Source organism: Apiospora aurea (assembly GCF_038362705.1).
Source record: "Apiospora aurea strain CBS 24483 chromosome Unknown utg000007l_segment0_segment0, whole genome shotgun sequence".
Lineage (NCBI taxonomy): Eukaryota > Fungi > Ascomycota > Sordariomycetes > Amphisphaeriales > Apiosporaceae > Apiospora > Apiospora aurea.
In genome coordinates this window covers 2,483,570-2,495,878 of record NW_027117394.1, presented here as the reverse complement: position 1 = coordinate 2,495,878, position 12,309 = coordinate 2,483,570, and the positions used below count along the sequence as shown (strand labels likewise).

Sequence of the window (12,309 nt, the reverse complement as noted above, 5' to 3'; positions counted from 1 at the left end):
ACCTAGTATCTAGAGAACCACCTACACTTTTCCGGCACTGGTTTCTCGCTCAAAAGCTTACTCAAGCAAGATACGGTACTTCCATATGGTGCCTGACACAGTGTTGCTATGCCGCGTACTTGACGACTCGTCAAAATATCGGTACGCTCGGTTGGCTACAATGATCTCCTACCCGCCACTCATGCCGAAAAAGGCAGGTCAGATTTCATGCTCGTTGGTTCATGACGCGAACACTTGGCATCGCACTTCCGAGTCCCTAGTATTTTGTGGCCTGATTACTTCTATTTCTCGATACGGACATTGGTGGCACGGGTATGCGTGCATGCGTTTCCGAGCAGACCAAGGCGAGGTCCCTTGTTTGCAGCCTATACAAGGAGTGATATATGATTAAACGAGCCCAGTCAGGTAAACGACGCAATGTCGCAATCTCACTCCCCCACACTCGAGGGACAGAAGGCCAAGCAGTACCGCCGTTGGATATACCAAACATTGCTTGTCGTCGCGGCCGCCACCTGCCTGCTAATTATCTCAGGGAGTCCCTTGACCGAGGCTTTCTGGCAAGCAGCAACTCTTGTCCCAGAATCTCCCAAGATGCTCGCTATGAAGTTCGGCGTTGCCCTCGCGTTCGCCGCCATGGGCGCTGGGCAAACGTCGACCCCATCGAACGAGGACTGTCCGAGCACCAACACAGCAATCAACGGCACGCCGTTCCCGCCTTTGATTGAAGCGACGTTGGAGGACATTGTGAAAGGTCTCGAGTCGGGCTTGTTTACCAGTGTAGAGCTCGTCAATGCCTACTCGGCTAGAGTCATGGAGGTGAACAGTACCCTCAAAATGGTGACTGAGTTGAACCCGGATGCTCTATCCATTGCAGCTGAAACGGACAGGCTGCGGGCCAACGGGTCTGTCCTTGGGCCTCTGCATGGGATCCCGATACTTCTGAAGAACAACATTGCCACCATGGACGAAATGGCCAATACTGCTGGATCTTACGCATTGGTCGGTGCCAGAGTCCCCAAGGACAGTACGATGGCCGCCAAACTACGCAAGGCAGGCGCAGTGCTATTGGGCAAGACCAACCTCTCACAATGGGCCAACTACCGCAGCTCCAACACAAGCAATGGATGGTCTGCGTTGGGCGGTCAGACGGAAGCAGCATATTATCCCGGGCAAGATCCTTCTGGCTCATCGTCTGGCTCGGGCGTGGCAAGTTCGTTAGGCCTTGCACTCGCCTGTCTTGGTACGGAGACAGATGGCTCGATAGTGTCCCCTGCCGGCGTCAATAACCTAGCGGCCATCAAGCCCACGGTCGGTCTTACGTCTCGCTACCTGGTGGTGCCAATTTCTGAACACCAAGATACTGTCGGGCCCATGGCACGGACGGTTAAAGACGCCGCGTATATCCTCTCAGCTATCGCCGGACCGGACCCGAACGACAATTACACGTCCGCTTTCCCCTTTAGCACCGTGCCAGATTACGTTGCTGCATGCGACTATTCTGGACTCAAGGGGAAGCGACTTGGCGTTCCTCGGAATCTGTTCATGCAATATTCCGACAGTGAGGAGTACCGCCCACAAATAGCGAGTTTTGATGCGTCTCTGGATGTCTTTCGCGCCGCAGGTGCCGAGGTCGTTGACAACCTCCATCTCGAGGGCCCGGGCGTGTTGGCCAGTTCGAATTTTGAAGACGTCGTGCTTATGGCAGATTTCGTCACGGGCGTGGCTAACTACTTCTCAGAGCTTACGGCGAACCCCCTTAAAATCACCTCGTTGGCCGAGCTGCAGGAATTCACCCAGGGAACCCCAATGGAAGACTGGCCTGCGCGGGATACGCGGATCTGGCAAGACGCTCTAGACCTGGGCTTTGACAATACCAGCCCAGAGTTCTGGTCCAACTACACGGCTGATCTCCGCTACGGAGGCCTTCTCGGCATCACTGGTGCGATCAAAAACATGTCTCTGGACGCTTTGATCATGCCAACAACATTCTCCTCGACGCTTCCTGCGGTTATCGGGTCCCCGATCGTTACCGTGCCACTGGGAAGATACCCTGATAATACCACGGTAGTTCCTAACCAGTTTGGCAACCTCAATGCTACCGGGCCCAACCTGCCCTTCGGCATCGCGTTCTTGGGCGAACACTTCAGCGAGGAGAAGCTCATCAGTTTGGCCTATGCATTCGAGCAGCGCACCAAGGTCCGCAACACCATCAAACCCTATATCCAGCCCAAGACCGAGTTGGTGGACATTGTGGACAAGAAAGAGTGATCTCCAGCATGTACACCCTAGAAGAATCTGCATGCTATCTCTGAGACCCTACTTCCATTTCACCGGAGTTGAAAGCTTGCAAGCGCATGCTATATATAGCATCAATAGAACCGGATGAAGTCAAGGCCTAAAGTTGCTTTTCGTAACCAAGGGGTCGCACTTAAAACCCCCACGACCAATTTGCGCCATCAATTAAAGCCCGGCAACGACTAAACCCTACATCATCATAGAATCGAATCGTTACTCTTCGTAGTAGTCTTTGCCAGCACCGTAAGTGACAGGAAAAGGGAAGGGTAGGATGAGATACTGCTGAATTGAATTTTGGATGCAAGCCTTTGGTAGCTGAGCTCGTATTGGGACAACGACACTGCAAATCAGTGGCAAGCTCCCCGCTTTTCCAACGAACTGACTCATCCAGACTTTCTTCTCGCGCCAACAATTTTATTGAAAACTGAACCACCATTAGCGAACTCGTCACTCAGATTGCCGAAAAAGAAACCATTGACGGCAGCAAACCTTCCAAATGCATGTTTTACGGAGAGATTCCCACGGCGAGGATCTGTTCGCCGCGGTTGGGTCTACACCCGAAATGGCCTATGCGGAAGATCCTCTGGATGATGTGTTTGGCTCAGACAGCGAGCCACATCACGACGAGGTGGCAGGCGCCGAGGCAAGAGAAACACACCCGTCAGACATGCGGAGGCTGCAAACGGAACATTCGACGGCGGGCTATCGCGAGGGAATCACCGCCGCCAAGGCACAGAGCATCCAAGTCGGCTTTGATGAGGGTTTCAGCCTCGGGGGGCACTATAGGCCTCAAGGCTGGGCAGCTGCTTGGCTACCTCGAGGGAATAGCTGGCGCACTGCGGGCCTCTTCCAACGGCAGTGGTGATGATTCCAACCACAACCCAGCCTCGGCACTTTACGCCAAGGCCCAGACGGAACTTGCGGCGGAGGCCATCTTCGGTGAGCAATTCTGGAATCCGGACGGCACCTGGAACTACGAGATCGCATCCGGTGCCACCGGCGAACAGCATAGCGACAGCATCATTTTCGAGGATGTTGCCAACGCGCACCCCGCCGTCACAAAGTGGACCAAGGTTGTAGGAGACCTTCTCGACCAACACAACATCGACCGGGCGGTTTTGGATCTTGCCGAAGAGACGCCCCAAAATAGTGGCCCGGTCAGGAAAGAGATCAAGGTTGACCAGCAATCACGCGAGGTTCTAGACTGGTGAAACTGCGTTGCCTACGTTTGCAATAAAACGATGGGTCCGCAGCATGGAAACCTGGAAGTCGTTACCAGTAGAGATTGGGTTTAAGCCAATTCCACGAGAATAGCTCACTCCCGCCATGGTCCATAACTGGTACTAAGATGTGCTTTCCGATACTCCAGCCTGCTATCAGATAGTGTTGCTGGTATAGTTGGGAGGACAAGGCAGATCCCTGGGACGTACCAATATGATACCACAGTCGATGGCTGGGACCGGGGACATCGAAAGTTTCTGGTTTCCCCTTGGTCCTCGAATGGATGGCAGTCTTCTTGCCACGAAATAGGACAGACAGCACATCCGACATGGCCAACCATACGTTGGCCATGTTGCAGAACTCCTGATCGACAATAAGAAGCGGCGTAGCCGGCGGGAAAACAAGAAAGCGGCTGGCGGGCCGTAATCTAAAGGTGTCTTGCAGCGCTTCCGTCTGCCACTCTCCCATTCGCGCTAAGCAGCGTCACTGCAAGACAACTCAGGAGCTTAATGCTGAAGCTGTTCCACGAACACAGACATGCATCATCTCTTTTGAGTACAGCATGATCTGTCAATGTCACTATCCGGTATAGCCGCACATACACACAAAGCTCCCAATTCAGTACGAAGAACCCACATGGCATTCTCCTTAGCGATTACTCTCGTGACGATCGCAACATGAAATTTTTATGAGATGGGGTATCTTGCTTCTGCTGATACAGTGACTTAGCTTACCACCCACCACCACCATGGCTGGGGTTGTGCTACCGGCAGGGACTTTGCAAAGGTAATCCAGCCTCTACACAAGTTGACATGTCCAGCAGACGTACGTCTCCATACTCATGATCTCAAGGTATAAGAAACACTCACTTCCTCCCGTTCTGGCAGATCCCTTTTTTTGAGTGCTTCAGGACACGCTCATGCAGTTGACTTATCCTCCACTACCTTCTTTCTGGTATCTCTGATACGCCACGTTCGCTTCAACTGCATCGTACACTCGCTCACTGATAAACACTAGCACTATACCTCTTATCCGACCCAATTGGGCGTGTTTCATAAAGTATCACCATGAAGGCTACTCTCATCAGCACCCTGGCTCTGGCCACCGTCGCTATTGCGACCGACCACAAGTGCAAGAAGAAGCACTCCAAGCACGACGACGATGACGACACAGTCAGGGCCAGGGCCAACATGGGGATGAACCACGAGCCGGTCGGTCTCTGGAGCAGGAACAGCCACGATGACCCTGAGGACTGCCCGGCGGATGCAGTTACAGCGACTCCTGCACCCGTTGTGTCCACTGTCACTGCTGCACCCATTATTTCCACGGTCACCCCGGCGGTCATTGTTTCCACTGTCACCCCTGAGCCCGTCGTGTCGACCGTTACCCCTGAGCCCGTAGTCTCCACTGTCACCGTCCCCTTCGGTACCACCGTTGTGTCGATGGTCACCCCTGACCCTGTTGTGTCGACCGTCACCCCCGAGGCTGTTACCTTCACCGTCACCCCCGAGCCCGTTGTGTCGACTGTCACCCCTGAGGCCATTTTCTCCATCCAAACCATCCCCTTCGGTACCCCCTTGCCCGTGTTCACGACCAAGACCGTCTTTTCCACCTCCACCCAGACCATTCATGACTGCCCTGAGGGAGCCGCCGACTGCCCCGCTGGCTCTTCTACCACCGCCTTTGTCGTGGTCCCCGTCTCGACCACCATCTGCTCCCTGAGCGAGGATGCCGACCCTACTGGTCCTCCCGCCATCACTGACACACCCTCTGCGAGCACCTCAGTCGCCACCGACCCGGCTGCCACCATCACTTCGGCAACTGACCCGGCTGCCACCGCCGCTGTGGTCGCTGACCCGGCTGCCACCTACTCAGTCGCCACCAACCCGACTGTCACCAACCCTATTGCCACTGACCCGACTGCCACCACTACTTCAACTACTGAACCGACTACCACCACTACTTCAACTGCTGACCCGACTGTTGACCCGGCTGCCACCACCACTTCGGCAACTGACCCGGCTGCCACCTACTCAGTCGCCACCAACCCGACTGTCACCAACCCTATTGCCACTGACCCGACTGCCACCACTACTTCGACTACGGAACCGACTGCCACCACTACTTCGACTACCGACCCGACTACCACTGCCCCTGAGGCTACCGACCCGGCTGACACCACCACTTCGGCAACTGACCCTACTGCCACCGCCCCTGAGGCCACCGCCCCTGAGCCCACCGCCCCTGAAGCCACCGAGGCCACCGCCCCTGAGGCTACCGCTGCTGCCGCTCCTGAGGCTACCGCTGCTGCCGCCACTGCCCCTGAGGCCACCGCCCTTGAGGCCACCGCCGCTGTCGCCACCGCCGCTGACCCGGCTGCCACCTACCCGGTCGCCACCAACCCGGTCGCTGCCCCGTCTTCGCAAGAGTCAGTCGCCCCTCCTGCCGTTTCTGCCTCATCTCCCGCTGGACCCGGTATCGTCGCCACCCCCCGACCATTCCCTTCCCCTCCATCTCTATCCCGAAATTTTCCACCATCTCGTTCCCGGCTATCTCTACCATTTCTATCCCTAGATTTTCTACCACCATTTCAATCCCGCGCATTCCTTTCCCCACCCCGTCAGAAGCGTCTTCGCCCACCTCCGCCGCGGCACCCACTGGCACCCCCGTCAGCCCCGGCTTCGCGCCTAGCCACTTCAACGGCTCTTCGCCTGCCGACGGGTCGACCACTCTGAGCATCGCCGTCATCCCCAGCGCCAGCTTGACCATCCCCAACTACGACCCCTCGGGCACCGCCGTGGCCGGCCCCTCGGGCTCGTCCCCGACGGGTGTCGCCACCGCCGGTGCCGCGGAGCGTATGGCCGGCCATGGTGGTGCGCTAGCTGCCGCCCTTCTGGCTGCCGTCCTGATGTAGGAGCTGGCTTGTGATCAAGCTTTATTACGAGAGTGAACGTCTGATGCGGTGGATATATGAACTGGTATATTGAATCATGATAGGAAAGGGAGGAACGGCGGAGGACATACTAATGACCATCTGCGATGGCGTTTTTGGGGTTGAATAGATGGTGCGTGGGGCATGGTATAATCTTTGAAATCTAGTTCTCTGGTGTTGGTGCTTGTTTTCGCTTACATATTTGCCTTTTTTTCGGTTTCAAGCATACATATTAGAATTGAATTAATAGTTTTAAAATATGCCACGACTGTTAATCTTCCTTGATTGGTGCTCCTGAATGTCTTAAACATTTTCCCTCGAGGCCGAGTAGTATTGCGGCATCCAAGAAAGATATATTCGGTTCCTTCTCATATCGGAACAGTTGGTTGTCCACGCCGTAGATGCTCATCAATAGCGGACTGCGTGCAACATCATGTAAAACATGGCAATGTGTATACACTTATTTACTGCTGGCAAACGCCAGCATCAACCCTTACTTATTTAACCTGGCCACTCACTCTACTCATGTCCGCCATCCCGGCGCCCTCTTCTCCAGAAACGCTCCCATGCCCTCCCGCGCATCCTCAGATCGCGCATGCAGCACCATGACCCGCCCCGCCCACTCCGCCGCCTCGATGTACCCGTCCCCGTCGCCGTGGTGCTCCTGGATGCCCTCCCGCCCCGCGCCGCCGCCGAACCCGGCCTGCGTCCAGAACGCCCACTTGCCCAGCGCCTGCGGCTGCGCCGGCATTTGCGCGGCGAGCTTCTCGACGACCTCAGCGACGCGCTTCTCGACCGCGTCTTGCCCCCCCCTTTACCACTTCCACATTACTACTCCCCGAGACAGGTAGATCGGCGGCGCGCACGGGCTCTCCTAGGGCGAACATGCGGTACCCTAGCCCCAGCCCCAGACGTCGGCTCACCGCCGTCACGGGCGAGGTGCACGGCAGACCCAGCACTGACATGCCGGGGAGCTGGAACGAGGCGCGCTCGGCGCACGCGATGGGCAGGTCCGCGCTCAGGGCCAGCTGGGCGCCGGCCGCGGTCGCGAGGCCCGTGACGACGGAGACGACGGGGCCGGGGAAGCGGCGCAGGAGGGACATGACCTCGGCGCAGAGCTGGAAGGTGTCGCGTGCGGTGTCTCCTCCGTTAGCGGACAGCTCACGCAGATCGTGGCCGGAACTGAAAACGTCCGATGCCCTCGAAGAACCAGAGGAGGAAGAGGAAGCATCAGACCGGAGGACTAGCACGTGAGGCAGACCCGCGCGCTCGGTACGCCATTTCTCGGCGTCGACGAGCCAGGCGGTCTCGCGTGAGCCCTTCTCGAGACTGGAGAGGGTGGCGGGCGTGAAGGGGGGCAGGAGGCGGGGGTAGCCGTCTACGGGAGAGACCGTATAGGAGTGGAGCTGGTCCCGGAGGCTGCGCATGATCGAGTGGGAGAGGGCGTTGCGGCGGGTGGGGTTGGGGAGGGTCAGGTAGGCCGCTTTCGGTGGGAGTTTGGGGAGCTTCATGATGGGTTTGGTTTCCGTGTAAGGGTGTATGTCGCTGCCTTTTTTTTTCTTTTATCGATAGTCTCGGATCTGTTCGTTCTGGTTGATGTTCCACATTTGCTTTGAAGTATATGCGCAAGCTGGAGACTTCGTCTATGTATGCCCGGGAAGGTTGGAAGTGGTTGAATTGGGGTTTTGCGGGGATCCCGGAGTATTTGCCGCTTGGCAGCGGAAGTCTATACCCAAGGTTCCTATGTAGCTTTCTTTATTGATTGAGGTCTATATCGAGCTCATTTGTTGTAATAATCAATGAGTTTGATGATAATATACTGGAAAACGGTGGTTTCCAGAATCGAGACAGCTGGGTGAGAGTACCGCAACATGAACGCGGATTGCAGTCGTTGCTCCAAACTTAGGCCGAAGATGGCGCTTCCGTGACATTGCTACTCCTATTCCCGTGTTTGCACAAACACCATATTCAAGACAGCGATGAGCGGATTCATGTGCCTTCGAGTCGACCCATAAGCTCCTCGATGTGCATGTATCCTCCAATCAAGTCTCGTGCAGCGCCGCGATCCTGCCCCTGCCCGCCCTGGACTGCCATTTTGACGATCTTACCATCGTCGTCAATAATTAGCCGGCCTGCCTTGCCGTCGCTCCACTCGACACTGATCTGTTTGGCCTCGGTATCTGCTGGGCTGATGGTTTGTATAACGATGGTATCGTCATCGAGCACCTCACTGGCCTGGCTGTTCTTCAGCTCAACGGCGTTGTGCAAGTCTCCAACAATTCCTATGCGGTTTTGGTAGCGCACGAGTTCTCTCCTCAGAGCTCTCGCGAACCGCGCAAGGTCCTGCTCCTGCTGGAACTCTCCATCGTCGTCATCGTTGGCCCCGCCACCCTTGGGTTTCGGGGCGGGCAGATGGCGCGCCGCGAGACCGGCCAGGGGCACGCAGGGCGGCACCGTGTGGCGGTGGACTCGGAGGTGCCGCGAATTGGGGTACGGCCGGTTCAGCATGACATAGTAAGGGCGGACGAAGCGCGCCTTTGACATGACCTCAAAGCGTAGACCCAGTACGTTCCCGCCATCTACAGCGTTGGGGTCCGGGTCGCGTATCTTCAGCGCTGTGATGGAGGCGCATGAGCGGTACAGACACTGCTGCTGATGGGCGACTTGCTCATCGGATTTCTTGAGGAGCTCTGCGACAGGGCCGGAATCCAACGAATTTACAGTCCTTTTCTGAGACCGGTCCTGCAGTAGCTTGCGTGTGGGTTCAGATACCATCAAGGTGCTTGTCTGGATCTTCAGCTCCTTTTTCAGGGACTCAACTGCCGCATGGTTAGGATCATGCGACAAATGCTGTGTGTAGGTGGCTAAGGAGACGGATCTGTGGACTTAACAAGTACTTTACTCACCTTGGGCCAGAAGGCTTGCAATCTCATCATCCAACTGGTCCGCAATGGACAAATCGAGTGATTCATCTCTAGACCTAGAAGAAGACATGGTAACTGCAATGTCCTGGCTCTTTAGTTGGGGGGTTCTGACACTAGACCACGTCACTGTGAAGTCCTCGAGGGTTGGTGGATTTGGACACTGTAAATAGACGGGCGGGCTGGCACGCGTCGCGACTGGCTTCGACGGGCTTGGCTTGCGCTGGCGGCATGCACGCAAGCCAGATCTTATCTTATCGGCTAGGCGGGTGGGTGATGGGCGCGGTGGGGATGGTTCGCTAATGTTCAGTGGGCCAGGAGGGCCGCCGTGAGGAACTTTAGGGCGGAGCTTTTGACGTTTGGCCTGTCGCCGGCTAGAATGCTTAAATTCTGGACTAGCGCCATCGTCAATGGGAAAACGAGGGACTGATTGGGCTCGGTTCCAACCAATGGGCCCCCGCTGAATCGTGAATGTTGTCCTCTCCCTCAGCTTCGTTTCTTTCTGACCCGGTCGTGGCGACCCGACGCTCAGGAAGAAGGGCCTGTAGACCCGGACATCGAAGCTCCTCCTCTTTTTTTCTCTCGTCCTTTTCTGCATTCTGCATTCTGCACCCTCACTCTCTTCAGTCGCCTTGTCTGTTCGACTCGGTACTTACAAACTACTTTGTTCTTCGACCCAACTACTTGCTACCTTTCTTTGCCACTAACAAGCGCCTACAAGCTCTGCACCGTGGAAAGGCCACGGTTGCTCGATACAGACACATTACTTGCCGACCAACGCCGTTGAGCCATTTGCAGGCCCGCGACTCTCGAGATACCAGAAACACTGGGCACTGCTCTAGGCAGTCGTTGATATCCACTTGGAAGCGCATTCCCCTCGGTGCAATCGATATCGCGTAGACATCCTCGACTCCTTGTCGACTCCACTTCTCTGTCGCTCTCTCTCTCTCTCTCTCTCTCTCTCTCGCCCCAATAGAATATACCACATTACCCCAGCGACTGCATACCTACCTGTGTCAACTTCGATTCCGCCTCCCGAGTCTCTTCCGTATAGTCTTTTCAGCATTCGTGCCGCGCAAGCCCGAGACTGGTCGCACCAGAAACGAAGTCCCTATGGGTGTCAAAACGCGAAGCTCGAAATCGTCAAAGCCCGAGCTGATCGTCACGACCAGCGGCCGTGAAAACGGGAACACAGACGGCGGCAACATGGAAAACAGACGGAAGAATGCGCCGAAGCAAGACTCGGCGCAGGTGACGGAAAACCTCATGGCGCGAAGTGAATTCTCCCTGGACGAACCCGTCCCCAAAACCCCTACTATGAACAACCATGGCTTCTTCGAGCTCCCCAAGACAGACCAGAGGAACTTCTTGTTGCTGGTCCTGCTCTATTTCTTGCAGGGTATCCCCATGGGATTGGCGCATGGATCGGTGCCCTTCCTCCTGAAGGAGCACCTGTCGTACGGAGAGATCGGTATTTTCAGTCTGGCTGGGTACCCCTACTCGTTAAAACTGCTATGGAGTCCTATCGTGGATGCCGTGTGGAGCCCGCGATTTGGAAGGAGAAAGAGTTGGATCTTGCCCATTCAACTGCTATCTGGGTTCGGCATGTTAGTGTTGGGCTCCGTTGTGGAGGGCTGGATGCTTACCACTGGTAAAGCCGGTGGACCGACTGTCTGGAACTTCACTGGCTGGTGGTTCTTCCTCGTCTTCATGTGTGCGACTCAGGATATTGCTGTCGATGGCTGGGCCCTCACTCTGCTGACCCCCGGCAACGTCTCCTATGCTTCTACGGCACAGACAGTTGGCCTGACGGCGGGCCACTTCTTGTCGTACACTGTCTTCCTGGCGTTTAACTCGCCTGATTTCGCCAACCGATGGTTCCGATCCGTGCCTAGCGACCAAGGCATGATGACTCTTGGCGGATACCTGACCTTCTGGGGCTGGGCGTACATTGCCGTCACAATCGGCCTGGCTCTACTCAAGAAGGAGGAGAAGACGAAGAACGAGGATGGTATCTGGGATGTCTACAAGATCATGTGGGGCGTGCTGAAGCTACGCAACATCCAGACCATCATTATTGTTCACTTGATCGCCAAGATTGGATTCCAAGCCAACGACGGAGTCACTAACCTCAAACTTCTGGACAAGGGTTTCGGCAAGGAGAACATGGCATTGACGGTCCTCATCGATTTCCCCTTCGAGATTGGCTTGGGCTACTACGCCGGCAAGTGGTCTCAGGAGTACACACCAATGCGACTCTGGTGCTGGGGATTCATGGGACGCTTGGCCGCGGCTGTGCTTGCGCAGTTCACCGTTAGCATTTTCCCTGCGGGCGGTGTGACCTTTGGCTACATGCTCTTGGTCATTGGCGAGCACGTCTTCTCTACCTTTACCAACACAGTCATGTTTGTTGCCATCTCGGCTTTCCATGCCAGAGTGGCTGATCCCGTGATTGGAGGCACATACATGACCCTTCTCGCTACGTAAGTGAAACGCTGAAAATATTTCATTGACACGGCCAGTTTGCTAACATTATATCTATAGCGTCTCTAACCTTGGTGGAACATTCCCCAAATTCTTCGTCCTTAGGCTGGTTGACTACTTCACCGTGGCTACTTGTCACCCGCCTACCACCAAGGTCGATGCCTCTCTTCTCAAGGCTCCCCTGGTGACAGCGCCCTTCACCTGCGCTATGCAGGCCGAGAAGGAACTGTGCGTGGGTGGCGGCGGCTCTTGCGAGATGCTCCGTGACGGATACTACATTGTCAACATTATTTGTGTCCTTGTTGGTGTGGCGACCTTCGTCATGTACATTCGACCCAAGGTCTTGCACCTTCAGAGCTTGCCTTTGCGAGCATGGCGTCTGTCGACTGCCCCAACTGCCCGATAGAGGGTATTTTTCGGGGAGGGCCTTTATACACATAAGTCGATAAATGGGTT

General features: G+C 55.8%; 6 protein-coding genes across 6 annotated transcripts; 4 read left to right on the top strand and 2 right to left on the bottom strand.

Annotated features, from left to right (window-relative positions):
• Positions 1-417: 417 nt before the first annotated feature.
• On the top strand, positions 418-2,268 carry PG986_011017 (uncharacterized protein; the record flags this gene model as incomplete). Its single annotated transcript, XM_066847239.1, has 1 exon — positions 418-2,268. The coding sequence occupies one exon, from the start codon at positions 418-420 to the stop codon at positions 2,266-2,268; it is 1,851 nt and encodes a 616-aa protein (XP_066696730.1).
• A 523-nt stretch (positions 2,269-2,791) lies between these two features.
• Positions 2,792-3,506, top strand: PG986_011016 (uncharacterized protein; the record flags this gene model as incomplete). The annotated part of the gene is made up of 2 exons (XM_066847238.1): positions 2,792-3,040; positions 3,090-3,506. 2 exons carry the CDS (start codon positions 2,792-2,794, stop codon positions 3,504-3,506), a joined length of 666 nt encoding a protein of 221 aa, XP_066696729.1.
• A 1,077-nt stretch (positions 3,507-4,583) lies between these two features.
• Positions 4,584-6,430, top strand: PG986_011015 (uncharacterized protein; the record flags this gene model as incomplete). The annotated part of the gene is made up of 2 exons (XM_066847237.1): positions 4,584-5,944; positions 6,091-6,430. The coding sequence occupies 2 exons, from the start codon at positions 4,584-4,586 to the stop codon at positions 6,428-6,430; spliced, it is 1,701 nt and encodes a 566-aa protein (XP_066696728.1).
• A 541-nt stretch (positions 6,431-6,971) lies between these two features.
• On the bottom strand, positions 6,972-7,959 carry PG986_011014 (enoyl-CoA hydratase; the record flags this gene model as incomplete). Its single annotated transcript, XM_066847236.1, has 2 exons — positions 6,972-7,249; positions 7,281-7,959. 2 exons carry the CDS (start codon positions 7,957-7,959, stop codon positions 6,972-6,974), a joined length of 957 nt encoding a protein of 318 aa, XP_066696727.1.
• Positions 7,960-8,437: 478 nt separating this feature from the next.
• On the bottom strand, positions 8,438-9,442 carry PG986_011013 (uncharacterized protein; the record flags this gene model as incomplete). The annotated part of the gene is made up of 2 exons (XM_066847235.1): positions 8,438-9,267; positions 9,355-9,442. The coding sequence occupies 2 exons, from the start codon at positions 9,440-9,442 to the stop codon at positions 8,438-8,440; spliced, it is 918 nt and encodes a 305-aa protein (XP_066696726.1).
• A 1,040-nt stretch (positions 9,443-10,482) lies between these two features.
• Positions 10,483-12,259, top strand: PG986_011012 (acetyl-coenzyme A transporter 1; the record flags this gene model as incomplete). The annotated part of the gene is made up of 2 exons (XM_066847234.1): positions 10,483-11,852; positions 11,914-12,259. 2 exons carry the CDS (start codon positions 10,483-10,485, stop codon positions 12,257-12,259), a joined length of 1,716 nt encoding a protein of 571 aa, XP_066696725.1.
• Positions 12,260-12,309: the final 50 nt, after the last annotated feature.